The sequence below is a fragment of the Polypterus senegalus genome, chromosome 12 (genome assembly GCF_016835505.1).
Source record: "Polypterus senegalus isolate Bchr_013 chromosome 12, ASM1683550v1, whole genome shotgun sequence".
Taxonomy (NCBI): domain Eukaryota; kingdom Metazoa; phylum Chordata; class Cladistia; order Polypteriformes; family Polypteridae; genus Polypterus; species Polypterus senegalus.
The window spans coordinates 72,503,013-72,530,138 of NC_053165.1; the positions used below are offsets into that span (position 1 = coordinate 72,503,013).

General features: G+C 43.9%; 1 protein-coding gene across 1 annotated transcript; it reads right to left on the reverse strand.

Moving 5' to 3' along the window:
* Positions 1–2,374: 2,374 nt before the first annotated feature.
* slc7a4 (solute carrier family 7 member 4) lies at positions 2,375–26,347 on the reverse strand. The gene is made up of 5 exons (XM_039772232.1): positions 26,242–26,347; positions 15,291–16,379; positions 10,707–11,374; positions 7,395–7,503; positions 2,375–2,938 (listed from the first exon to the last, which is right to left on the reverse strand). Exons 2-5 carry the CDS (start codon positions 16,270–16,272, stop codon positions 2,742–2,744), a joined length of 1,956 nt encoding a protein of 651 aa, XP_039628166.1. The 5' UTR covers positions 16,273–16,379; positions 26,242–26,347; the 3' UTR covers positions 2,375–2,741.
* Positions 26,348–27,126: the final 779 nt, after the last annotated feature.

Below are 27,126 nucleotides of genomic sequence, written 5' to 3' on the forward strand. Positions count from 1 at the left end.
TTTTTTGCCATTTATTTAAATTTGTATTTGTATTGTATTCGGGGCATAATCTTAACTCTGCTTAGTCAGCGAACGAGAGAACTACTTAACGGATTTAGATCCTTTTTTTTCTGTAATTTGCTTGCACATTCTGGTTGATTTTGCGACTTCTCTTAATACACTAATTTTCAGAGTTCGCTTGCAGGAGCGATATATTCATGCTAATCCGAGACGTCAGGAGAGGGGAGCCGGGTGGGACCCTCCTCACTGTCCTGTTTCACTACTACGCGGGCAAAGCCACAGGGGACGGCTAGTAGCCTAATATAAAGCATGCAAAATTGAAAAAAAACTAAACTCGCGGGTCATTTATTCTCACTCCCTAAAATATACAAAATGAACTAAACACGAACTCATTCAGAATTGAAATGGGGAACTATGAACGTGAATTTCTTCATTTTAATCTGAGCTTTGAGCCACTGTAGTTCTTGCGAGGTGTGAACTTGCACAACACCGAGTCCTTCGTCCATTTATTTTCCTGTGAACCTAAACTCAGTAAAGTGTGCCATACACAAAACCAAAGGGAATCGAATCCATTTTCAGATTCTCTTAAACCTTCTATAAGGTTACAAGGAAATGGGAGGCCAAAACATAGGAACAAACCCCACACTGGTCTAGCTGAAGCAAATACAGAACATGGGTAGGTGGGACTGACTCCATGAAGAGTGCTAAACAAACGTGAATGAGTCTGTTTTCTTACTCTCTTAATCCACTTCTAAAAGGTCACCGGGGAACAGGAGCCCTGATGTAGACCCCACGGGGGTCAAGGCAGGAGCAGGCCCTGAGTTTGGCTGTGCTTGATGAAGCAAATTCGGACCCTGGATAGGCAGACAACCACTGGGTGGGAACAACTTAGATCAGGTGAAGAGTATGGATGCAGGAAAATGGAACGTAGCTCACTAGCCGCCTTCTGAGTGGATCAACCTCCAGTGAAGTGAGCCCCCCATCAAAGTCCAGTGTGGCTTGAGCTGTAGACGCAAGGAAACTGGGATCAGGGTCAGTCCAGAAATAGGGCTGCTGGAGCCGATCCCAGCTAGCGCAGAGCACAAGGCAGGAACAAACTCCGCACAGGGCACCAAGTCCATCACAGGGCACACACACACACTTGGGTCGATTTACCGTCACCAATCATCCTGACCTGCATGTCTTTGGTGAAAACCCACACAGACATGCCAGCTCCACACAAGGGAGGACCTGAGACACAAATTACCTGCGCCACCATGCTGTCTGGCTCAGGGTCAGGGGAAAGTAAATGAAAAGGAAAGGTGAAAAGATTGGAAAGCTGCACTTCTGTTGGCCAAGTTGGCAGCCGGGAGGTGTAGCTATGGAGTCCTGGGCTCTCCTGTGCACTGCTTGCGTACAAAGTGTATGTTCTCTTTACATTTGAGTGGGTTTCTCTCAAACATATGAACGATGTTCTCGCTGCTCCTGAGCCAGTACTACTGGGATAGGCTAGGACCCCTGAAACACGACGGCAGTCAAGCGCGTTAATAAAATGGGTCAGTTGATCTTGGAAGAACGTGGCGGCCATGTTTTCAAAAGGCCGGCCTTGCAAACGGTTACTGTAATTCTTAACATTTTCAGGCCAGCTAGTAAGTGAGAGGGGACAAAAAATAAAAGGACCATCTACTTGCGTGTGGAGAAGTCTTTTCCAGCTCAAACTGAACCGACAATAATTAGAACAATCAGAGATGACAGGAAAAATGCACAAGACAAGCACAGGCAATTAAATCGCTCCTATAACAAGTCCTTCTGTTTGGTCACTGGCATCACAGGTTGTGCCACCATGGAGGACTTGCACAAGCACACTGAACCAGATTGGAAAATGAATAATGGCAACCTTAAAAGTAGCCTCGTGGTGGGCCTGACGTGATTCTCCAGCATGACGGCTGGATTTATCAATGCATCATTGGCCGCCACCAATAGCTCCACTTCTCGCCCCGCTCCCTATCACATATTTACTCATTCCCCCCCTCCACCCAATGTCTTAGCAGTGGTCCTTCAGTAAAGAGATTTCAAGCTTTCCTTGAAGGCAATGCCAATTGTAAGGTTCATCCAAGCTGGAATAAACTTCTCTACAGGCGATGAAGTCTGATTTTAAGGGCTTAGCGTTATTTTAGAGCATGGCGTGTAGCAGACGGTGATCCTTTGTTTCTTAACGTGGACATGCTCGCCTCTTAAAAGCAGAATGGTACGCACAATTTGGTGAAGAGCATAATTAAAGATGAAGCCCTCATTAGCAGACATAATCTGATCCAAACAGTCAACACAAATCATTCTTTGTCAGGAACGAAACACAGAAGGACGGCAACAACAAAAGAGTGGAGGCGCCAAAATGTCACTGGACTTGGCTTTCTTATTAAACAGTCTAAAAAAAAGAAATGCTTAAAGTGCGGTCCTAAAACATAAATATCTTGGAGGTCATTAAATAGGCAGAATGACCTCAGGTTGAGACCCTCGCGGACCCCAAACAGTCTGCCAATGTGTGCCTGAATTTTCAGAATGGGATTTGTCCTTCCTTGCATCGCTGACTTCAACGCTGGGCACCTGGGAAAGCTGAATGTCGGCGCACTGGTAGGGCACAAGGTGCCCCCAAATTGTGTTTCTGCTTTGTGACCCTTCGGGGGGAGAGGTGGGTGAGGGACGACAGAGAGAGAATAAAATGAGAGTGGAAAAAGTGAACATTTGTGGAGTAGATTGGCTCCTCATCTCTTTTCGTGATTATCTTCGGGGGTCTCCACTTGCCCCATGGCATCTTGAGGGTCCGGCTGGACAGCTTGGACGGTCTCTACCAGGCTCCCGCTGGGCAGCACCACGTAGCGGGCGGCTACGTTGCAAGGTTTGGGCTCCTGCAAATTCTCCTTGCTGTGCCAGATTCCATAGCCGAAATAAACCAGCAGGCCTGCAAGTCGGAGAGAAAAAGGGGCATCAGCGTATGTTCATTAAACACTCCATAACACACTCGTGGGCACTGTTTTGACAGTGACAATCAACTGCTAGACCGTCTTCAGCCACTGGGCAAATATCTATATATATAATTCACTAAGGCAAGACACCCATGGAAAGCACGCCGGAAGGGGCGTGGATTCACTAAGCCGCCGACAAGTAAGACACCTATGGCACATGCAGGAAGGAGCCATACCCACCAACTCCTGGCACCTCCGAGCCACGTTGACTGTTCATAGAGGCATGTTTCTCGTGGAGGTGAATCACCATATGCGGCATGTAAAACGGTTTGCGAGGGGTATCCCATGGGATCCTTTACACAATCCTTTACAACTGAGGTTAAAACACAATGAAGTAAGCAGTCTTTAAAAACCGAGTTTTCGGTTATGACGCACGACCGCGTGCACCATAGCAAACTGTTTTACATGCTACATACAGCAATTCGCATCAGTGACAAACACGCGTCTTCTTAGATGCTCCTGCAGGAACACGGAAAGTCTACGTGAGTCACAGGTGCATCTGGATGTGCAAAGACGACAACGACTCAAGTCGGAGGTGGAGGTGGGCACATGAGCGATGGCGGTCCGCCAGTTTTCAGTCACGGACGATTGTGTGTTGGTTTGTTCCATGCATTGTTACAATGTTGCTTTTCTTGCTGATTTCTTACATCACTGATTTTTCAAATGTTAATTTTCTCCCTGTGCTTAAAAATCATTAAAAAACCGGCCTGATTATGCGCTGTATGGTACAGCGCGGGTTGGCTAATTTGTATTAAATGCATTGGGAACATAAAAAGAATATTCAACCCCCTTGGAACTTTTCACGATTTATCAGTCATGTCAAGTCAAGTTGGGAGCGTGCACTGGTACAGTGTATTGCCGTACCCACTACACGACGAAACGACTCGGGATCCCAGTTGGCAACCCCCCAGGCAGGCACGCGGTCCAGTCCCACCATCCAGAAATGACCCTCTATCTGCCGCAGCCAGGTGTTACATGAGCGACCCAGTACAAAAAAGAAATCGAACTTATGAAATAGGAGGCCAACACAGCAGACTTACGATAGTGGCGGGGTGTATCGATGGCTTTTAGCTCTAAAATCATTTCTTGCTCGATCACGCCATGTCAATTAGTCATCGAGTACATGCAGTGGAGCAAACTTGTCTCCCGTGCCTTCTGCAGTTTTCGAATCAGATGGACAATCCCAAATCTGGAGTAGAAAATGTATAGTAATAGTCCGTGAAGTTGCTGAAGATGTAGGCATCAGCAAAAAGTTTGGGTCACACAACTTTGATTGAAAAACTACCGATCACGTGGCTGCAAAATCTGTAAATGAGCAAAAAAAGTAAACTGTGTCACAGTCAGTCTGGCGTTGCTAGATCATTCCAATGTTGATGAGATGTTTCTGAAATGTGTCATAACAGGTCATGAAACGTGGGTGTCCATCCCCAACAAAGTCCTCAAAAGTGGAAATCCACCCTGAAAAGTCACCGATTTCAAAATGGCAAAAGAAATTCACCACAGGACTTTCGTACCGTTCCAGAAAACGAGTCCTGGAGCCAAATCCACGTTGGGAGCGGTGCATGAAAAGGAGTGGGAAATTCTTTGAAGGAGACGACTCTGATTAAGTTGTAAGCAAATTAAAAAGTTTGGCTTCTTTTTGGACGGACCTCGCACAACACCGAATCACCATGGGTTTAATTTAGCTTTTATTTTGACAATGATCAACAGACAAAGATATTTAATGCTGAAGTGAAAATAGCTCAGTGGAGAGTGGTCTACGTTAATTACAAAAATAAAACACAAAATGATAATTTGCATAAGTATTAATGTGACACCCCTAAATCAGCACAGGTACAACCAATTGGTTTTAGAAATGTGCAGCTTTACAGGGTCATTATTACTATTACATTTATAGAGTGCAGTGAAATTCTTATTTGTATGTTTTAATCAGCATGTTACCCATCACCACTGTCTGATGCCATAATCAGTGAGAAGAACTACCTGACCTCAAAATTAGGTCTGCCTTTCCTTGAAATTTCCAACTTCCATAACCTAAAAAATCTCACATATCTCTCTCTGTATATTACAGTCATATGAAACAGTTTGGGAACCCCTCTTAATTCTTTGGATTTTTGTTTCTCATTGGCTGATACTTCCTTTTAATATCTGACATGCCTTATGGAAACAGTAGGATTTCAGCAGTGACATTAAGTTTATTGGATTAACAGAAAATATGCAATATGCATCATAACAAAATTAGACAGGTGCGTAAATGTGGGCACCCAACAGAGATATGACATCAATACTTAGTTGAGCCTCCTTTTGCTCCTTTGAGCCTCCAGATGCTGTCCTCCTATAGCCTGCGATGACTGTCTGGATTCTGGATGGAGGAATTTCTGACCATTCTTCATACAAAATTCATCCAGTTCAGTTCAATTTGATGGACAGCCTGCTTCAAATCACCCCACAGATTTTCAATGATATTAAAGTCAGGGGACTGTGACGGCCATTCCAGAACATTGTACTTCTCCCTCTGCATGAATGCCTTTGTGTTTTGGGTCATTGTCTTGTTGGAATATCCAACCCCTGCTTAAGTAACTTCAACTCTGTGACTGATGCTTGAACATTATCCTGACGAATTTCTTGATATTGGGTTGAATTCATCTGACCCTCGACTTTAACAAGGGCCCCAGTCCCTGAACTAGCCACACAGCCCCACAGCATGATGGAACCTCCACCAAGTTTGACAGGAGGTAGCAGGTGTTTTTCTTGGAATGCGGTGTTCTTCTTCTGCCATTCCAAGCGCTTTTTGTTCTGACCAAATAACTCCATTTTTGTCTCATCAGTCCAAAGCACTTTGTTCCAAAATGAATCTGGCTTGTCTAAATGAGCATTTGATACAACAAGCGACTCCATTTGTGGTGTGAGTGCAGAAAGGGCTTCTTTCTCATCACCCTGCTATACAGATGTTCTTTGTGCAAATTGCACTGAATTGTAGAACGATGTACAGATACACCATCTGCAGCGAGATGTTCCTGCAGGTGTTTGGAGGTGATCTGTGGTTGTCTGTCACCATTCTCACAATCCTGCCTCTGCATGTGCTGCTTCTATATTCGTCTTGGCCTACCAGACCTGCTGGTTTAACAGCAACTGTGCCTGTGGCCTTCCATTTCCTGATTCTATTCCTTACAGTTGAAACTGACAGTTTAAACCTCTGAGATGGCTTTTTGTAGCCTTCCCCTAAACCAGGAGACTCAACAATCTTTGTTTTCAGATCTTTGGAGAGTTGCTTTGAGGATCCCATGCCGTCTGTCACTCTTCAGAGGAGAGTCAAAGGGAAGGAAGCACAACTTGCAATTGACCACCTTAAACGCCTTTTACCACTCATGATTGGACACTCCTGTCTATGAAGTTCAAGGCTTAACGAGCGAATCAAACCAAGTAATCAGCACTGAGCAGTGACAGTCATTCAAATCAGCACAATGACAAGGGGACCCACATTTGTGCACAGCCAGTTCTTCACATTTGATTAAATTTTATACAACTAAATACTGCTTCACTAAAAATCTTTGTTCAGAAAACACCGCAGTACTCAGATGTTCCTAGGAAATGAAAGACATACCACTGTTATCTTTATTGTTGAAAGGAGAGTCAATTATTATGCAGGCTGAGAGGGGACCCTCACTTTTCATATGACTGTATATATATATATATAGCTTTTCACGAGAGAACTACGTAACGAATTTACATCAGGTCTTTTTTTATAATTTGCTTCAACGTTCCGGTTGATTTTGCGATCTTTCTCATCGTGCCAAGTATCAGAGTTTGCTTGTAGTACTGATTTATTTGTGCGAATCCGTGAGAGAAACACTGGGCTTAGGGGAAGGGAGCGGGGCCCCCCGTCACTCATGTGTCAGCCTCGGCGCGCACCTTAACTCCGCTTAGCGACCGAACAAGAGAATTACCTAACGGATTTAGATTGGGTTTTTTTCTGTAATTTGCTTGAATGTTCTGGTTAATTTTGCGACTTCTCTCATCACGCTAAGAATCATAGTTTGCTTGCAGGAGCGATATATTCTTGCTAATCTGAGATAAATGCTGCAGGCTGAGGGGAGATGGAAGCTCATATTGAAATGTGCGATATAAAATAAAATAATTTATTTTGATAAAGAACTGTGTTTTGAGTAGAAAGGGGTGGCATTTACACACACACACACACACAGTGTGTCACCACACAATCATTTTAGGCCCTAAACCCATTAATTACTCTTTATTTTTTGTTGTAGTTCCATACACTTTCCTTTGTATTAGTTACAAATGGCTTGAAGCATCAGCTTTATCATTCTTTCCACATGTTGCTTCTGGAAAACACCCAGACGACCCCATTATCAATGTTGACCTCTAACTTACCTACCACCAGCCAGACAGAGAAGCGTATCCAGGTCATCGGGCTCAGTTTTAACATGAGAAACACATTCATGAGGATACTAAAGCCGGGAATGAAGGGCACAAGCGGAACCTGAAAAGATAAAAGAGAGAATGGAGTCAAAGAGACTTGGGGTCTCGGCTGAATCTCGTCCAAGGACAGGCCAGGAGAGATGTAGCCACCCCCAATGATTAGTTTAGGATTTTAAGCAACCCCTCAGACCACTCTGTTGCGTTACATCTTTATAGTCGTGGCTAAGAAAGGCTGTATTCACAAAAACTGTTTGACAGGTATATCTAGTGCCTAGTCTTGCGCTTTCAGTTCAAATTTCATCCATGCGCCAGTTTGGAAGCTAGATCTTCTCCTTGGGTCTTTGCCCCTGATGCAACTTCCCCAATGTGTCCAGGGTGGGTTCTTTGAATGCTCTGCATTGCCCCACCGTGTGACATAAGACCAGTGGCATAGCTTGAGTTCATGCCACTCTGGGCAGTGTGGAGTGCCACCCTCTGACATACCTGAATATGTTAACCTATTTAAATAGAAAATTAAAATGACGTACAAAGAAAAATTAAGACACATTTTACATAGATTTATTCATATATAGAGAAACAGCAATAATTTTTCACATATACTTATTTATATGAATCAACTAGACAAGAATATAATGGACGCACTGATAAGCTGTGTTCTAATTATTAGTTACGCTGTGAAAACAGTGACAGGTGGGGATGAGCAAGAATGCATTGGGATTGATAATGAAACAAGTAGAGCTGAAGGTTGCCCATTTTCCCCATCCATATGTGTGTGTGTGGTGGGGTGGGCTTCCTTTACGGAGTCAGATTACTGCCCAAAGTGTGTGTCGGAGTAATGAATACAGTATCACTCATTTTGTAAGCGCGAGTTATAGTTTGAGTCAGGGAAGATTCGGCACTCTTGTCACACACGTGCGAATAGGAGGCAGCTGAATGGCTTAAAGAGTACTGTTAACATATCCGCCATGGGGGCGGCGGGGTGCACTGGTTCTTTTTCTAAGTCTCCTGCAGACCTTTCCCGGGAAATCCTGTCAGTAGCTGGAGCCTCAACTCAGAGCACGTCACTTCCGGTCCCGGCCCCAAGGACGACATTACTTCCTCCAGACTCCTTATATAAAGCCTCTTTCCCGTCCTCCGAGTTTCAGTTCTGTGTTGGACTCAGTCTTTTAAACTACTCTGGTCTTACAATTCTTTACTTTTGCAGCCAAGAACATATTATACGGGTGGCTACCCCGAACCTTTATCATGTCTGAAGTCTTGTTTTGTCACAGTGCGAATAGGAGTCAACTAAAGGGCTTCAATAATGGCAATTCCACGCCCAACCAGGGGGCGGCGGGGTGCACTAACTGTCTCTCTCGATCCATTGCAGACCATTCTCGGGAAATCCCACAGGTTTCTGGTGCCTCTGATGATGTCACTTCCGGTTCTGGCACTTCCAACAATGTTACTTCAAGTTCCGGTGGCTTTGATTGTGTCACTTCAGGTCCCACTACCTCTGATGATGCCAATTCCGGTTCCAGTGCCTCTGATGACGTCACTTCCTACACTGGCCTTTAAAGCTGCCATTTTGTCTTTCTTCAGCAGTTCTGTTTAGGACTCAGTCAAGTGAACAACTCTCTAACTATTGAAATACCCTTTTGCAGCCAACAGACATTATACGGGTGGCTGCCCCAAACCTTTATGATGTCTAAGTGTCGTTGTTATCACACTCTCTCTTGCCCCTTCACCACCTAACAGTTAATGTGTGGTGAGCACACTGCTGTAAAAATAGCTGCCATTGCATCATTCAGGTGGGTGCCACACATTAGTGGTGGTTTAAGTGGCTCCCCACTCACTATGAAAAGCGCTTTGAGTAGTGAAAAAAAGCGCTATATAAATGTGAAGAATTATTATTACTGGTGGTGCTGTCCTCCTGCGACCCCGACTTGGATTAAGAGGGGTTCAGATTGTTATGGTTGTTCCTGTAAATTGTAAAAGTTAACATGACAGTTTCAGACTTCCTTAATCCAGTTCAGAGTTGTCAGGGTAAAGATCCTTAGCAAGCAGCATCTGGCAGAAGGCAGCAAGTAGCCCATTGTGGATCCACTCAGGAACAGACCCAGTTTTGAGCTGCTAGTTAAACCTATCAGGCCCGTCCTTGGGATGTGGGAGAAAAACCCCGTGCAGACATGGTGAGGATGTGCCAACACAACCCAGATAATGACCAGGTGTGGGATTTCAATCCAGGAGTAGATCCATGAGTCCAGGGGGCAGAGGTTCTAATCACTGTGCCTCCTAACTGCCACAATTCTGTCTTTAGTTCAAGATTTATTTGTCACATACGGTTATTGTGAAGTCCAAGGGACTAGGGAGCTAACCTGCTCAACAGAGGCCCACCAGACTTCTAAGGCACGTGCAGGGTTCAGCTGGAGCGAACCCCAGTAATGATGAGCGGGTAAAACAACTATAAAAATCTCAATCTGTATTCAACATTATTATTATTACTTCCTTCCTGCTCCGATCCTGTACGGTCGTAGTCACTGCTACTTCTTTTTCTCTCTTTTGACGTTTCAATTAAAAGCAAATTAATGACTCTGGATTTTGAACAGTGAAAAAAAAAAACTCAATGGATGGCTCTGTGGTTCATGATTGCAAAAGGGGGCCATGTTTGTTTGGATGGGGTGGATGAACCTGCCCAACATGTCCTATAATAGCACAGACGTTACAGGGAGGTCCCGTTTACGGTCCAGAGGCTGCCTTTGGAGGACAGGACAGCCCCTCTTCCCCCACCATCACATTGCATATCACACACACAGTAACACCCACATTTTTAATAATTTGGCCACCACCCTCCCCAGGGGGTAGGCAGAGTACTTGCTTGACACAAATTTGCAAACTGATGAGGGGCAGGGCATGGAGGAACACAACTTAACATCTCCTCAGCCTTAAATTTGAAGGCTCTAATGGAAACGTTTTATTGACAGCAGCTGGCAATATGGTCTAGTGGTTAGAACTATTCAAACACTGAGGCAGTGAGTTTAAATCCCACCACAGACACTGTGAGACCCCAAGCCTGTGCTCCAATTGCAAAAACCAAAAGAAATGAAACCAATTGTATCACACATGTTGTAAGTCGCCTTGGCGTCAGCCAAATGAGTAAATAGAAATTTCACTGACAAAGCATCGGCCTTTCATTTTCTAGACCGGCCAGCCCACCCAAAAATACTAAGCCCTGATATCTGCCACTCAGTCTCCTACACAAAGAGATCATCATAGAGGGCCTACCTGAAAGGTCTTGAGGTTTGGCTGCTGCTCGTGGACCCAAATAAAGAAAAGGCTGGCCAGAAAGCCCGCCGCAGACAAAATGGTCAGCAGAATGAAACTCCAGGAAGGCAGGTGTAGCTGCCCATTGCCAAATACAAGGACGGCACATAGACAGATGGCGCACACCATCATGGCCACCACGGATATGGTCACCACCTCCCCTGGTTCAAAGTCTGTTAGAAATTTGAGGTAAGGTTCAAAGGCGGCCTTCAGCTGGCCAGGCTCCCTGCGCTCTTTGGCTTTCTTCTGCAGCTCCACTAGTTGAAGCTTGTCGGAAAAGGACTCGTACTCCTTGGGTTCATCACACTCCCGAGCCGAGGGGCTGCCGGGCGGCTGGCCGCTTGGGGAGCTTCGGGTTTTTTCTGCTTGGAAGCGGAGGACAATGACACTGGCTGCCACAAACGTGTACGCCAGCAGAGTTCCTATGGAGAGGAACTGGACCAAAGCCTCGAGGTCAAAGACCAGGGCAAGGATGGCCATGAGGATCCCAAACACGATGATGGCAACGACCGGCACCTTAGTGACAGGGTTCACCCGGGCGAAGACTTTGAAGAATAGGCCGTCTTCCGCCATGGCGTAGACGATGCGTGGCAGGGAGAAGAGGTTGCTCAAGAGGACGGTGTTCATGGCTGAAAGAATTAAGAAAGACCACGTTATACAAATTCATACATCTTCAGAACTTTTGCACCCCATCCTATTACACATGTGCCATGGTCAGTTATTTAGTAGATAAAGAAGATTGTGTCATCTCCATCAATTTCTTATTCTAGAGAGGTGGCAACAAGACCAGAGCATAGCTGTCCCAGAAACAGACTGCATCTCCACCAGTGGACTTCCTGGTGCTACCATAATCACTTCAGCATGTCCTGGGCTGACAGTGGGGTGGACCCCAGAATCTGATCTTCTTTAAACTCTGCTCCCAAAAAGTACAGAAGAGTATTTGTGCCAAAATGAAACACAATGCAACGTGTTAACGGCACTACGATGCAATGCATGTGCATTTGGTGTGTTTAATTCTGGCACGGTTTTATAACGTCATAATCAAAAATCATATCAACAACTTATTGATTACTTTTCACCGCAGCACACAAATTCTGCATCGGTTTAAAACACAATGCAAAAGCGCATTAAATTTTAATTCGTGTCCATGGATCGCGTCTCATAACTAAAAGCAAAACAAACGCCTTGCATTTCACTCAGCGGCCGCTCCGCGTGTATTGCATTTCGATTCATTACCACATGGTGGTAGTCTTGACAAAACTGAATGTAACCAAAGGGCCAAAGTGGCGTCAAAAGGTGGGGCAAGGGGGTGTCAACGGTTGAGGTAGGAGACGTTCCAGGGGTGTTTTCTGTTCTCAATTTCTGCTGACCCAGTAAAAGATTAATGGAAGTGATTAACGGATGTAAGGTTTAGAGAGCCTTCTCATTTGCGAGTTTCCTCCTGTTCCACTTTGGTGTGGTAAGGAAAAATCACATTAACATCCATGAAAAGAAATCCGATGGGTGTTCTAGATCAGTGGTCCGAGAGCAAGTGCAGCAAGTGCAGCAAGGTCTGTGAGCTGACGTAGACATCTTTCTTAGAATGATATTCTACCAGATAAAGCCACATTCAAAAACGTCCCTATGTACAGTGCCCTGTCTGACGTTCCTACAGACTAGAATATCTTCAAATACTACTCTGCATCCATCATGCTCTGATCCTGTTGTTCTCTTTTTTGAAATTTCTTCAAACTCACAGTCCCCCTTTCGCACTCTCCTTCAACACATGGGACTCTTTTCTTAAATCCAACTTGACGTATTACGTATAAAGATCACATTAGCACAAAACAAATGGAAATTATTACTCGAAATAATGGGTCAGTGAAAAGAGATTGAATAGATTGTTCGGATTTAAACTTTTAAGTAGGAGACTTGTAGATCGTCTAATTTGTGTTGCCATCAGGGAAAAAAAAAAAGTAGTGTTTCTTCCCAATGAAGAGGCGTATCCGTGAGAATTAAAAGATTTGGTTGTTTGGTGAAAGTGAAATCCCGCAAGTGAAAATTTCAAGCCCCGCGAGACAAGACTTTATGCACAGAGATTTGGAAAAGCCCCGCCCACATCTAAAACATTTACAACCACCTACACGGTTCAATCATTTCTAATTTGTGTGAATGTTATTGTCAGACACAGTTTGTGTAGAGAGAAAGAAACGATATTCACTCACGTACAGTTATACGTTACACTGTCACGATGTAGTTCCAAATACGGAATCAAAATTCAATGCGATACTGACGAAAAGGTAAAAGTGAAAAGAGATTGAATACTGTATATGGACAGAGTATGTAGATATTGTTCGGATTTAAACTTTAAGTCGGAGACTTGTAGATCGTCTAATTCGTGTTGCCAGCAGGGAAAAGTAGCGTTTCTTCCCAATGAAGAGGCGTATCCGCAAGAATTAAAAGATCTGTTGTTTGGTCAAAGTGAAATCCACATACGCGAGTGGCAGAGATGTGAAGTTGCTGGTGCGTAGCGCAAGGGTTGGTGCACAAAGTTGGGGGATTGCAAGCTCCCCAGTCTTAATCGTGGAATGCTGGTGAAAAACGGAGAAATTGAAGCTTAATCCCAGCCAGGTGTGAAGGTTAGCTGTGTAGTGCCCACCTTCCTTCCAGGTGGGCAGCGTCAAGCACCGGGTAGGCAAATGATTCAAACAGGGACTCAGACCTGAGAAGAGACGCCAGATGGGAGGCAGAGACCTGCAGGGAAAACTGGCAAAAACAGCCAGCGAGATAGCTCATAGAGTAGCAGTATGAAAATTAGAGCAGGAGGAGTAGTACGAGTTTGACAGTGTTCAGTTTGTGAGGAGTGTTGTCGTCTTTCTTAGGGAAACGTCCGGAGTCATAACAGCAGGAGCAGTACAGGTGGTGCATACTAATAAATAGTATCTGTGAGCTGACTGTTCTCTTTTTTCCATTATGGTATTTTGTACAAGTATGTGTATTCTGTCAACAAAATTAGCAAATAAACTTTATGAGGAAAAACAGGGAGATGTGTGTAAAAAAACAAAATAAAACAAATAAAAAAAAAACAGTAGAAAGCAAAATGAAATCGAAACCCAATACGAGAGACAATAATCATGGTCAAGAAAACTAGAAGGTCAAAACCAAAAGTACATGCAAGGAAAAGAACACAGAGATAAACTCTGAATTCTTTAGAGATTTGGTTTTCGGATGAGGACTTCAACTAATAGCTTTTAGTTGTCTTTTTAGTCCTTTTATCCCATCGTGTCGATTATGCCTGGGAGACCACGCCCCTAGAAACGCTGGAAGTGGATGTAACGACGGAAATGAACAATGGCAGCATTTGAGGAACCAAAATCATACCAGATTATAACAAAAAATATATATATATATGATAATTGTAATGTGGAATTTAAGGTAAGAAGTGGCTATTGAATTTGAGAAAGTGGTCCGTGGTCTAAAGCAGTGTTTCTCAAACACAGGGTTATAGCCCACTTTTGGACCACGGACTGCTATTGATCGTAATGATATTGGGTCACGATGGGTCACATCGTGTTTCTGCACCAATGATCCCACTCGATTCACAAAAGGGGGCTGCCCTTTCACTTTCTCATGATCACAATCGATTTGCCCAGGAGGGCTGCCTTTCCACTCTCTGACAATTGCAATCAATTCACAAAGAGGGGGCTGCCCCTCCATCCTCTGTCTATTGCAAGTGAATCACAAAAGGAGGACAGACGCTCCACTACCTGACAATCACAATCGATTCGCCAAGGGGGACTGCCCCTCTACTATCTGACAATCATGATCGATTTTGCCAAGGGGGACTGCCCCTCTACTCTCCGTCAATCGTGATTGAATCACCAAGGGAGGACAGACCCTCCACTCTTTGACAATCGTGATCAATTTTGCCAAGGGGGGAATGTTCAACTCTCTTGGCGGGGGCGTTAAGACACATGGGGAAAATTTGGGTCATGGCACCAAAAAGGTTGAGAAACACTGGTCTAAAACACTTTGGAAACCTCTGTAGATAACCTAACGGATTCCCAATAATTGAGATGACGTCCTCTGTATTATGGTAGTGAAAAGCATCAAGAATATTTTAGGAGTAACCGGGAGAAGAGGCGCTGGAATGGATGGAAAAAACAGTCAGAAGCTGGGAATTCTTACACACCTTTACCAAAGTGAAGAATCAAGCAGGAAAAGCCTTAGAAAATGTGCTTTAAAGGCACATGAGAACGATTGACTAAAAGTGCTTTGGCATCTGTAACCTCAGACAGCAAGTACTTCCTTTGATGGCCTTTGAAAACCGTCAATTTGCTAAATAAAGATTGCGACCGTGAAGGACACATCCCAATCAACACAAGACGTAGTCCTAATGATGGGGAAAACAACATGGCTGCAGGAAAAGAAAATGGTCCAAAAACAGTTTAAATAAATTAACAAAACCAACAGTCAGGCTCAGACTTAACTAATAAAACACCAAACATAATCATAGGTTCAAACATATTTTTTTTGTCCACCACTAAGGTAACATGTAGAACTTACCACAGATGGAGCCGATGGCCACAATGAAGCCCGCCCAGCTATAGCCTCGCCGGTAGAAGGCATCTGACAGAGCAGAGTCGGGGTCCAGGGAGTGCCAGGGCACCATCAGGGTCAGCACGGTGGACACCAGGATGTAGGCGGAGGCAGCCAGAGCCAAGGAGATGGCTGTTGCTATGGGCACTGCTTTCTGAGGATTCTTGGCCTCTTCGCTGGATGCTGAGATCACGTCAAACCCGACAAACGCATAGAAGCAGGTGGCAGTGCCCGCCAGGATCCCAGAAATGCCATATGGTGCAAAGCCCCCTTGCGCCTTGCTCCAATTGGCAGGTTCGGCTAGGATGAATCCGAAGATGAGGATGAAAAGGATGATGGCCAGGCTGATGGCCGAGAACAAGTGGTTGAGCCAGGAGGACACTTTGGCGCCAAACGAAATAAAAGCAGTGGCTACCAAAAGTATGCCAGCTGCCAAAAGATCAGGGTAATGGGCAATGAAAGGGACATTCCACTGGATGATGTGCGTCTCTGTAAAATTTTTAATAGAGTGATTAAAAATGGAGTCCAAGTAGCCGCTCCAGGCTCTGGCCACAGCAGCTCCACCAATCATGTACTCCAAAATCACATTCCAACCAATCAGGAAAGCCCATATCTCTCCAACAGAAATGTATGTAAACATGTAGGCGGAGCCAGTCCTTGGCACCCGAGCCCCAAACTCTGCATAGCAGAAAGCAGCAAGCAGAGAAGCCAGGCCAGCGATGAGGAACGAAATGACCACAGCTGGTCCCGCCGTCTGTTTGGCCACCGTGCCCGTCAGCACGTACAACCCTGAGCCCACCATGCCCCCCACCCCCAACAGGGCCAGATCCACAGTCGTCAGGCATCTCTTCAGGGAGGTCTCCATCATATCATCTTGTAGGGTTTTGACCCTGTTCAACTTCTGGCAGAACCGGAAAAGGGGGGCACAGTTCCTCAGTCGGCTGACCATCGTGGCAAGGTGGTGCAGGGGCTGCAGGTGGGTAACCGGAGAAAAAAATAAAAAAACAGCTAAGGGGAAGTTCTCCAGTGGTCCATGGTCATGTGGGGCATGGGATGCTGTACAAGATAGGGAAAGAAAAAATAAAAAGTAAATATTAATATCAGAGATTAAGTAAATGTACCGCTAACTCCTCACGTGTACTTCAATGCACACAAGACAATTGGTGGAGGGAGGCATTTCTCTGTTTCTTAATCTAGGAGTTGGGATCCATATTTAGTCACTCAGAGTCGTGAATGGGAAATGCGATGAGGTGAAACCGCACCCGGGATGACGATTCTGCTAAGGGGGCTAAACCACTAGTGTAACTCTCTAAGGGGGGGGGTCACACAATCCCACCCCTTCCAAGACAACAATCAGCAGCATTTCCTCAAGAAGATCTGCCCAGTCCAAAACCTCTCATCCCTGACCCAGGACTACGATTGGTGGCGATTCAACAAGGGGGATGGATCCACTGGATGACACTCGGTGACAACTGTGAACAAAATTGGGACACAAGAAAAAAAAAAAGGACCGCTGCCGTAGCACAAATTTCTCACCCTTTTTAATGTCGCGACCCACTTGGAGTTGGGATACATCTGGAGAATCAAAGACAGATTTTAGGGAATTGGGGTCGCATCACCAACATGTCTACAGAGACCTTTAGAAACCCCTTTTCATTTTCACCCTTTAGCGACGCCTTCTGTCTGAAATAAGAAATACATGTCATGTCACGCACATTCTGTACGCTAATACCCGGTGTAAGAATGGTGCGGTCTAAGTGTGTACTTGAGCTAGGACAGGCATTTTCTGCAGAAAAGGAAATGGAAAATAAAATTATAAAATGAAAATTAAATCTTTCTTTTGCAATTTCATTTTCCAAGCCAACGCGCAAGAATGCTGCAAACCTAAAAATAAAATAACACCATTTTCAGCCTAAATAACAACGAAGCTACAAAAATGAAAAGTAAGACGCAAATAAGCACTGGCGCCACCTGCTGCTTGTTGAATTTTCATTTTCCCCTTTATATTTTTATTTCAACACACAAATAGAGCGGGTCAATGGGCGGGGCTTCACACCTCAATTTTCCACAGTTCTTTGTACTACGTAGCTGTAGTCACTTCGATCGAGTCCTTCTCACTTCGACTGTATTTAAGTTCTTCTACCCTGAAGCAGGGGTCTCACCTACCACGAAAGCGTGCATATTGTAATGTGTTCAGTTAGCCGATAAAAGGTGTCATTTTGCTTCTTTTGTTATTGCGTCCATAATGGCTAACAAGGTACAACACCCTACTACTATATTTATAAACAAAAAGCATCTCATTCCAAAAATAAATCCAACATATACTTGAATTTGCAAAAATATTTCTGATGTCTATTTTATATCGTTGTTTCATATTATTTTTATATTTATACGTGTATGTGATCAGATAATGTAGAGCACCAGTGGTTCGCGGTGAGATCTACCCAGGTCTGAACCTGAGAAGGACAAGCTCTGCCGGTGGTCGAGACCTGTCTGAGGAAGGACAGGGCTCCGCAATCGCTACAGAGCACTTCAGACGTGTCTCCTGGCCAAGAGTGGCGTTTTGGGGTGAGCAAGTGGTGCGACCGCCCCAGGACCCGCGCCTATGGGGGCCCCGCGTGTCCCGTTCGTGCGGATTTGTCAAGTTACATTCTCCAGTTATACAGTATTTTGATAAAGTCAGTGTGTTATCTTACAAAAATTTTGCTTAATACTGTAATGAGAAAATCCAGTGTATGTTAATATTATTTTAGTTTATACAGTCCACACATACCAGTAATAGTGTTTGACGTAAACGGCCCCGCGTGGGGTTGGTCAGCCCGAGGCCCCGGATACCCCTAAGGCCGCCTCTGCTCGTGGCTGCTACAATCCGTCTACAGTACTTGGGTGTGTGGTCGCCAGCAAGTCTCACAGGGCCAGTGAAAAGCGGGCATACAGTACATGTGGTCTCTGAAGCCCTAAGTGGCGGGCACAGGTACGAAGCAGCTGGGAAGATGCCACAAAAGCGCTTACTGAGTGCTGTGTCAGCTAATGCTAATCTTTGTGTATTACCGGCTTCTCCAGTGGCCCCGCCCCTTCGGAGAGTTGAGCACGTGGATGAGATTCCATGCCATTAACTTATTTGTCTGACGCTTGTAATCAAGCGCATGCTCTCAAACTCCTCCTCCTCCTTCCTCCTTTTTCCAAGGCGATTTACATCATTTATGATAGAATTGGTTACATTTCTTTTTTGGTTTTCCAATTGGAGCACAGGCAGGTCAAATCACACATATAATGTATTTATGGTTTATAAAATAGAAACATCCCAAGGCTCACCACTTAGTTACAGAAAGTAAGCAGCCAAGACAAAAGACTGGGAAGCACTTTGGGGGGTAAATTATTTACTTGTACATAAAAAACATCAAAGCATCCCGTTTCCACTTCAGTTTTAATAAATTTAAGTGCCTTGAACATGGGAAAGGCGCTTTATAAATGTATTATTATGACTTAATAAAGGCTAATTTTAGTCATGTTAGATTTTGTAATTAAACAGCACATTAATTACTTAAGAGCTGCAAATATGCGCGGTCTTTGGATTTTGTGAGACGGTTTCGCTGTATAGCTCGCAGTACGCAGGTGAAAAAAAAAGATCGAAATCACGTGAATTAATCCTTGTTGAAGGGAGAAGTCGATCGAAGCTTAGGATCGAAGTGGCTCTGCAGCTACGAAAGACAAAGAATTGTGAGAACTCGAGGTGCAAAGCCCCGCCCAATGACACGCGCTATTTGCATGTTCAGAACTTGGACATGAAAATGCAAAATGGAAAATTAAAATTTAAAGTGGAAAAAGAAAATGCAGTGAGCAGCAAGGTTATTATAGTTAACGAAAACTAAATAAAAACTGAGACTATTGCCACATGTCATTCAAACGCCTGAAATCGGAATGTGCTGCTCAACAAAAACTGTTTGGACAGAAAAATCACAACAGAGTAACGTTTCAGTTTATATCTCAGGTGCCTGCTTTTTGTTGACAGTAATTCACGTGTATAGAGAAAGTATACTAATCATTAAAAAAAATCCGACCTCGATATTTTGATGAATCTTGACGTTTTAGGACTCTCCGAGTCCGAAAATAATTTTTTTTTGGAATTTTCCTGTGTGTGTGTATAATAAACACGACATCTCAAAAACGCAACTAGATAGATGGATGAAATCTGGCATGGGGTTGTTTAACACCAAAACTGCAGACCTGCATTAACTTTTGGGGCAAATCCATTAACCGGAAGTGGTACTTTACCTGAACACATACTCGATTTTTTTTTATTCATGCAGCTGCAGAGTTGGATTTATTCAATTTTACTTTTATAATTGTTCAGTATATTATTAATTTGATTTGATGGTTCTTTAATGTGCATAATATAATCATTGTCTTGCGGTTTAGTCCTCAAATATCCATCCCCATATCGGAGTACACGAGAAAGTCGAAGGGAGACCACACTCGATCTCTGAAAATAAAACGGCACGAGAGACTGACTAGGTCGTCATACAAACTGTAAAATTCCAGAGTTGGCAGTGTCTCTACTGAACTACAGGTAGGTGGGGGAAGAGAGTCTGCCAAGTGGTGAAAAGCTAAACATATTAATTTGGTTTTGTATTTATTCTATATTTACTAATTTATCTTTTTTAGTTCATATTCACAGCTCAAAATACCTGATACCTAACTTCGTTTTAGTTTAATCCTGATGCTCTGTATATTCAATTAAGTATCATTATTATTCACGGTGGGTCTAAAATCCATACTAACCCCTACTCTCTCTTCTGTTCTTTTTCCAGTTTTCTGTGGTGGCGATCTGCACCACCACCACCTAATCAAGGCACCGTGATGTCCCTGTACTGATGGATTAAGAGCCAGAAGTCTACACGACTATCATCATCAAGTCCTTCCATGAGAACCCTGAATACAATGAGGACTGATTGAGGTCATAAATAATAAGGGGATGGGGGTGCTGGTGGTTTAATGACCTGGAATCCCTGCAGATTTTATTTTTTCTCTCCAGCCGTCTGGAGTTTTTTTTTTCCTGTTCTCCCTGCCCATCGGACCTTACTTTTATTCAATGTCCTTCTATATAAAAGCGGTCGGGTGTCCTTCTGTCCCGTGAGTGCTACGCAGAGTTTCACACACGCCTCGTCCATTTTGCAATGCACGATGGGATGTGTAGTTTCGTTTTTCCAGGTAAAAGATGATCTTCTACTCCAGACTGTGCGATATCTTCTTCTTCTTCTTTCTTACTTTATAAAAGCGGTCGGGATTGTCCTTCCGCTTATCACAGACTTACTACTTGCAGCTTGCGGTACGAAGCGACATGATGTGAGCAGAGTTCTGGTGCTCCCATCGTTCCCTTGCTTTTGTGCGCGATGCGCTGGAAAAATAGACAAAATTATGTCTCTGGAAATAATTAATGTTGATGGAGTACAAATGCCTCACCGTGTAGTAAATATCAGGGGGGTTCAAAAGGGCGACCTCAATATAGAAAAAAAGTTTAAAATTTCATCACAAAAATAACAGAAACTACAAGTATTAAAGTAATACCACTCAAATACAATATAACCAAATTAATGAATTATATTATAATGAATTATAATTATAAATAATTAATAATGAAATATCAAATTGATCTACATATTGAATTGCCTTAAGAAGTGGTCAACTTAAAAGTCGGTCACCTTAAAAGGCGGGTGAGCCTAGTTAATTACTATTCTCTGATTTTAATTCTTACTTTGTTTTTTGTTTTTTTTTCCTCTTTCTTCATCATGTAAAGCACTTTGAGCTCCATTATTTGTATGAAAATATGCTATCTAAATAAAGGTTGTTGTTGATATTGTCAAAATAATCCAGTAGCTGAATTATGCTTTAAAATATCTGTCCCCATTTTTTTTCAATGTTTCTCTCTCTCAAATCAGATGAAATATCATATTCTTTTTGTTTTTAACATCAGCCATATCATACATTTTGCATACCAGGGATTTTTCCTGCCTTGCATCCAAACCTGCTTGGGTAGGCTCCAGGTTCTTGTGATCCTACTCTGGATAAACAGGTTTACACGATGTATAAATTGTTCTTAATCTCAGATATTATCTCTGTCCATACTCTTATTACCTGCTCTGGCTCTGCTCATTATGGGTTTACTGTTCTTTTGGTGGGCTATTCAAGTCTCACTGGCCCTAACCTTCACACTACATGCTTGTTTTTCTTTGTTTCCCCCAATACAGCTAGGTGGGGTCTGCACACCGATTTAAGCCTAAGACCCCTGTTCTTCCTTAACCCCCGTGATGACGGGAAACTAAAACTAAACTGAATTTCCACGTAAGGTCAGAAAAAATTATAGAAATAAAAACTAATATAAAAAGGCAAAACTATAATAACCTTGGTGAGCAGCAGGTGGCGCCAGCGCTTATTTACGTTTTACTTTTCGTTTCTGCAGCTTCATTCCTACTCTGGCAGAAAATGAAATTGCAGATGGTGTTATTTCATTTTGTCTTTCATTTTTGCAGCATTCTTGCGCCTAGACTTTGAAAATGAAATTGCAAAAGAGAGATTGCGTTTTCATTTTTTTTTTAAATTTTTGAATTCCTTTTTTTGCAGAAAATGTGCCCCATGCGCGTGCGCGCTGTCCCGGGACGGCTCACGCCTTGCGCTGAGTGTTGACAGAATAGACAGTAGCACCGCGGGATTCCAAGGCTTTCCCCAACTGTATAATTAATCTGACGAATGTTCAATAGTCGCAACGTTTTCATTTTTGTTCTGTGAAATAACATAGGGTATTGTTTTTCTTTTACATTTTCTCTAAAAGAGTGCCGTCGTCCTCAGCGGCACGAGAATGATTAAAAGCCGGGCTTTACAGTTTAAGGCCATTTGGTATCTCCTCATTTTTTTATGTACTGTCTGCTACTCAACTCAGGGCGAGTTACAGGGCGTGCAGTTTACGGCTTTTCCTTCTCCTTTCATGGAGGGTTCTGCCCATATTGCTCAGCTGATCCTCACTACACGCAAGCAGTGAGCTAAGCCGGCCAGGCCTTTAAATTATTGAGGAGCGCCGCTCTAGGCAACGGGCACGTGCACGAGTACGAGTACGCGCTTCTCTGCGCGGGGCTGAAAGGGACGCGCACAGGTCAGGTCAGGAGAGACTGAAAGGGTCGTTGTGTGGCACAAAAACAAATCAGGCGTCCGAGGGTGCGTGGGTTTTCGTCCCGCATGTACAAACACTTGGCAGGTTGTGTTGATTGGCGGGGTTGAACTGGACATAGGGGTGGACAATGCTATGGCCAGCGAAGGGGGCCAAGTTTAACTAAGTGGCTTAAAACTATCAGTCGAGAGGAGCCCCCTTACGAATTTAAGGCACTGATTTTAGCAGAGAATAATAATAAAAAAAAAACCACATTTGGACCCCCCCATTTGTGGACGTGTCTTACCTCCACAAGACCACCATACCACACAATTTTCAAAGACTACTTAATCCTAAGAATGGTTCACTTTGGGGCTGGAGCCTATCCCAGCAAGCCTAGGGGGCAATGCAGGAACAGACCCCTGGACAACGTGATTGTCTTTGGATTATGAGGGGAAACCAACAAAAACCCAAGACAGAATTGATTATGGAGAGGGATGCAAAAAGTCCTGGAGAAACTGACCCGTGTTCTTGTTCAAGTTATTAAAAGAGGTGAAAGAAAGAAAGAAAGAAAGAAAGAAAGAAAGCAGGCTGGCAGACAGGCACTTCCACCTGAGTCACGTAGCTTGCCCCACTTTTGCTGCTTGTCCATCCCACACCTCCCTTCACAATCGGCGGCTCGCACTGGCTTTTCTGGTTTCCCCAGTTACGCAAACTCCCGGGGCTCCTAAGGAATTCGGACGCCTTCAGTCGGTTGTAAGGCGCTTCGACGAGTACTCAGTAATTTGAACCAATGTGCAGACTGAAGTATAAAATCAAACGTGACCCTTCAAACTGGATACATGGGCTACGAAGATGGATGGATCAGAAGAGGGAACACGTCAGGTCGGGGACAGATTGAGGTTTAACATTGTGTGCCCAAAAAGGCCTTGGGGACAACTGAAATAGTGGAAGTGTCCAGTGTTTCTCCATCACTGGGTCACGAGTTGCTACTGTGCATAATGGAAGTGGGTTGCGGCTCCGACGATCACGTTCATTCCCTTACACTGCAATGTTCACGCTTACTTCACCTGTGGGCCCCCCATCACTCTCACGGTCACACGGAGATCACCAAAGGTGGAGAAACCACCAACAAGCAGGGACCCTCCCACACCTTGGTGGGTCGTGAAGACACTTAAATGAAAAAAGTGGGTTGCAACACCAGGGGATGGATCTCAACAAGTTGGGGGTGGCTAGATGACCCAATGGCCTGAACCACTACTCTGATGACGGTGTTTAAGTAGGGCCCCCAATATCACTAAAATAAATCTCCAATTATGGGTACTTTTTTCCTACCTTTTTTTTTTTTTAAATTAAGGCCAAAGTTAATATAAATATGTTAAAAATCAACAAATGTGATAATTACATCCAAGCTACCCTAAGCAACTCTCTCCTGTGAGACGCCTGTCCTTAAAACATTCTGTATGGCGTCAGTTGTGATGAGTTTAGCTTGAGAGAGGTCACTTTAACTTGTACATTTTATACACAGTATTTTCTGCTTCTGTTTGCAAACAGGTGTACAAGAGAGACATATGCATTGCGTTTGTCATTCCAAAAGCTGGCACATCACAAACACTGATAACACTTTTATGAATCCCATTCTAAATGGCACGTAACAGACATATGTAGCACATGTCATTCCAACAGATGGTGCATCACAAACATTTTCTACTTATAAAATGCATTGCATTTGTCATTCCAACAGGTGGTGCATCACAAAAATTTTCTACTTATAAAATGCATTGCATTTGTCATTCCAGCAGGTGGTGCATCACAAACATTCCCTACTTTAACAAACCCCATTCCAAATGGCGTGTAACAGAGACATATGCATTACATTTGTATTTCCAACAGAGGGTGTGTCACAAACATTTGTAGTGAAGCATTATTATTACGATAGAGGTTTGTGATGCGCCATCTGCTGGTATGACAAATGCAATGCATTTTATTACTAAATGCATTACAAAATACATTCCAACAGATGGTGTACTACAAACCTTAACACTGAAGTCTATGCTTATTACTCAGATTTTGCCTCAAATTAGATGGCAGCACAGCTTGTTTTATGGATATATTTTCAGTATATAAAAAGTAAACGCTTTAATGAGATATAAGGACTCAAAGTATTTATAGCATTAGGTTGCAGTTTGTTTGGCCCTGATGCATGGTGTTGGTCTTGATGCCTGAAAATTAACAGATTTTGGAGATCTGGATATTTAACAGCACAAAGTTAAAACTGATGAGCTGATCTGCCTGTGTTTTAAATAAAAATAAATTTAAAAAAAATTGAAGGAAGAGGGGAGTTTCTTATGGAAGGCCAACTCCATGGTTTTGGGTGTGGGATGACAACAAGCTTGTATAGAAGCAATGCTCGGGCATCCACAAACCTTTGGCCATATAGTGTATTGAAAAGGGCCCAGATATTGAAAGTGCAAAAATATTGTTTTTGTAACTGTAAAGCACATCTGCTCGCCATTACTAGAACATCTCACAATCGCAGATCAGTCCCTGGTCACAGCCTCCACTCTTCTACTCCTGGCGCACATGATGAAAATATTTGGAAATAACTGTGCTAAACCACTTTAGGATGGTGTTCACTGTGAAAGGTGCTATACAAATATTCCCCTGTGCCACGGTTCTATAAGTCATTTTGCCTGGCAGGGCTCACACTGCAGAAATCTGGAGGGTGGTCAGTGCCACAACTGGAAAAGGAATTTGGGGTGGCGTGTGCAATGAAAGGTCCTACATTTCAAACCGTATTTACTTGAATCCTGTACTCTGTGACCCCATGGAAGTCACTCAGAACTGTTTGCATGCTCAAGAAATCAAAACATGGAAGCAACTGGTGGAGATGCAAGGCGCCTACAGATAATATTCGCAGTGGAAAGGTGGTCTGTAAGGTATCCTGTACCGTAAAGCCTCTAAAATTGCACCTGAAGTAATAAAATGAAAACAATTACCCCGTCCCTTAAAATATTGTTCACTGATGAAAGGTGCTATATAAAGAATAATACCGTAAAGTGTCTAAAACTGTACCTGAAGTAACAAAATTGCCCTTGGACTTTATATAGCACCTGTCTTTAGTGAATGTTACTTTAAAGTCTCTAAAATGTGCCTGAAGTAACAACATTGAATCACCTTAAGAAAGCGTCTGTAACGAACCTACCGGATACCGAAAAAACAAGCTGAGGATCTTTGTTTAAAAGAACAGAATGGACAACAGCTTTCATAATACAAAGATGAGACCCGAGCCAAAAGTTTCCCCACAGCGGTGACCTAACTACAAGCCATTCCCGCGCGACCCCTGTATGTGCTGAAGGGCCCTCTAGCCCCACCTTAGCTACGAGAAACTGCGTATTCCCTTCTGGTGCGCGCGCAGGCGGACGGCCGGGTTGCAAGATGCGCTCAGATGTGCCAACAACAAACTGGTGCGCGTGCTCGTGCGCCTATTCCCAAGAGGGTCAACCGATGCCGGGATTAAACCTCGTAGCTGTTACGTCACAAGTGTGCCGTCTGTCTCCAGCGTTCGAGCTCAGATGCACTTAAATGATACGCACGCGTACACGAGGATGGCATCATGCAGCGACACCCTGGAACACCTGCGCCTCCTCTGTTCCTCACGATTGCTCACGTCGATTGTAATAAATTCAACTCGTGGACACGGGATGGAAAATAAAACACACACCAGGCGTCAGGTGCGACGCCAACCGCGATTTCGCTAATGATCGGGTCGTTTACCTTGGTTTTCCCGCAGTGTAGGATGACGAGCGCTCTTTCCAGTCTATTTGCGCTCCGGCAGCCCGACTGAGCGGAGGCGGAGCGCGCGGCTCCCTTAAAGACACAGCGCTACAGTCTGATTGGACGCACCCGCCCGCATTCGCTCTCCTCTTAGCCTCGGGCGGCCTACGCGACAGTTTAGGAGACACCTCTGTGTGAAACAAGGTTAGATGTGCTTCTGGAGCTTGATTGGGTCAATTTCTATACAGAATACGGGAAGCCTATCCTAACACGGTGCGTGTTAGTGGCTACCCTTCTGTTGTGTCCGAAATGTTAAAGTGTAGGAAGGAGGGCTGCGTGGCTCCTGCAAGTTGGCCAGTTTTGGGATGCTTTGACAGTTGGCGATGCCTGACCTGTGGGAGATCAGACCCCTTTTTCGGTTTCTTTGTATGGATAGATGAATCTTGGAAAGGAAGAGCACGATTGGAAGCCCCCCTTGGGCTTTAGAGCAGTGGCTTTAACATTTTTTTGTCTGGTGAATCATTTTTAGTTTGAATAATTTGTGGCACAGTTTCACAAGGTTTAATGCCCCTTTAAGTTTGAAGGGGTTAAATTCACTAACATCTGATCTAAGAAGGGCAGTCTCCTCTGAAGTTTTGAGTGCTTACATTCATTCATTGATCAATTACATTTTATGGTGTTAAAACAGAAGCTGATCAACGACTTTTGAACTTCGCGCTTTACTAGTGTTGGATAACACTGCAGACCAGCAACAAGCCCTGCCCGATTCTTACAGACTGGAAAATGTTTTCTAGAGACTGGTGGTTTATATCACAAATATGTGTCCTTGTTGCCGGTGTAACTTCCTGGTAGGGTATAGCATCTCCCCTCACCCCTTCAATCTGC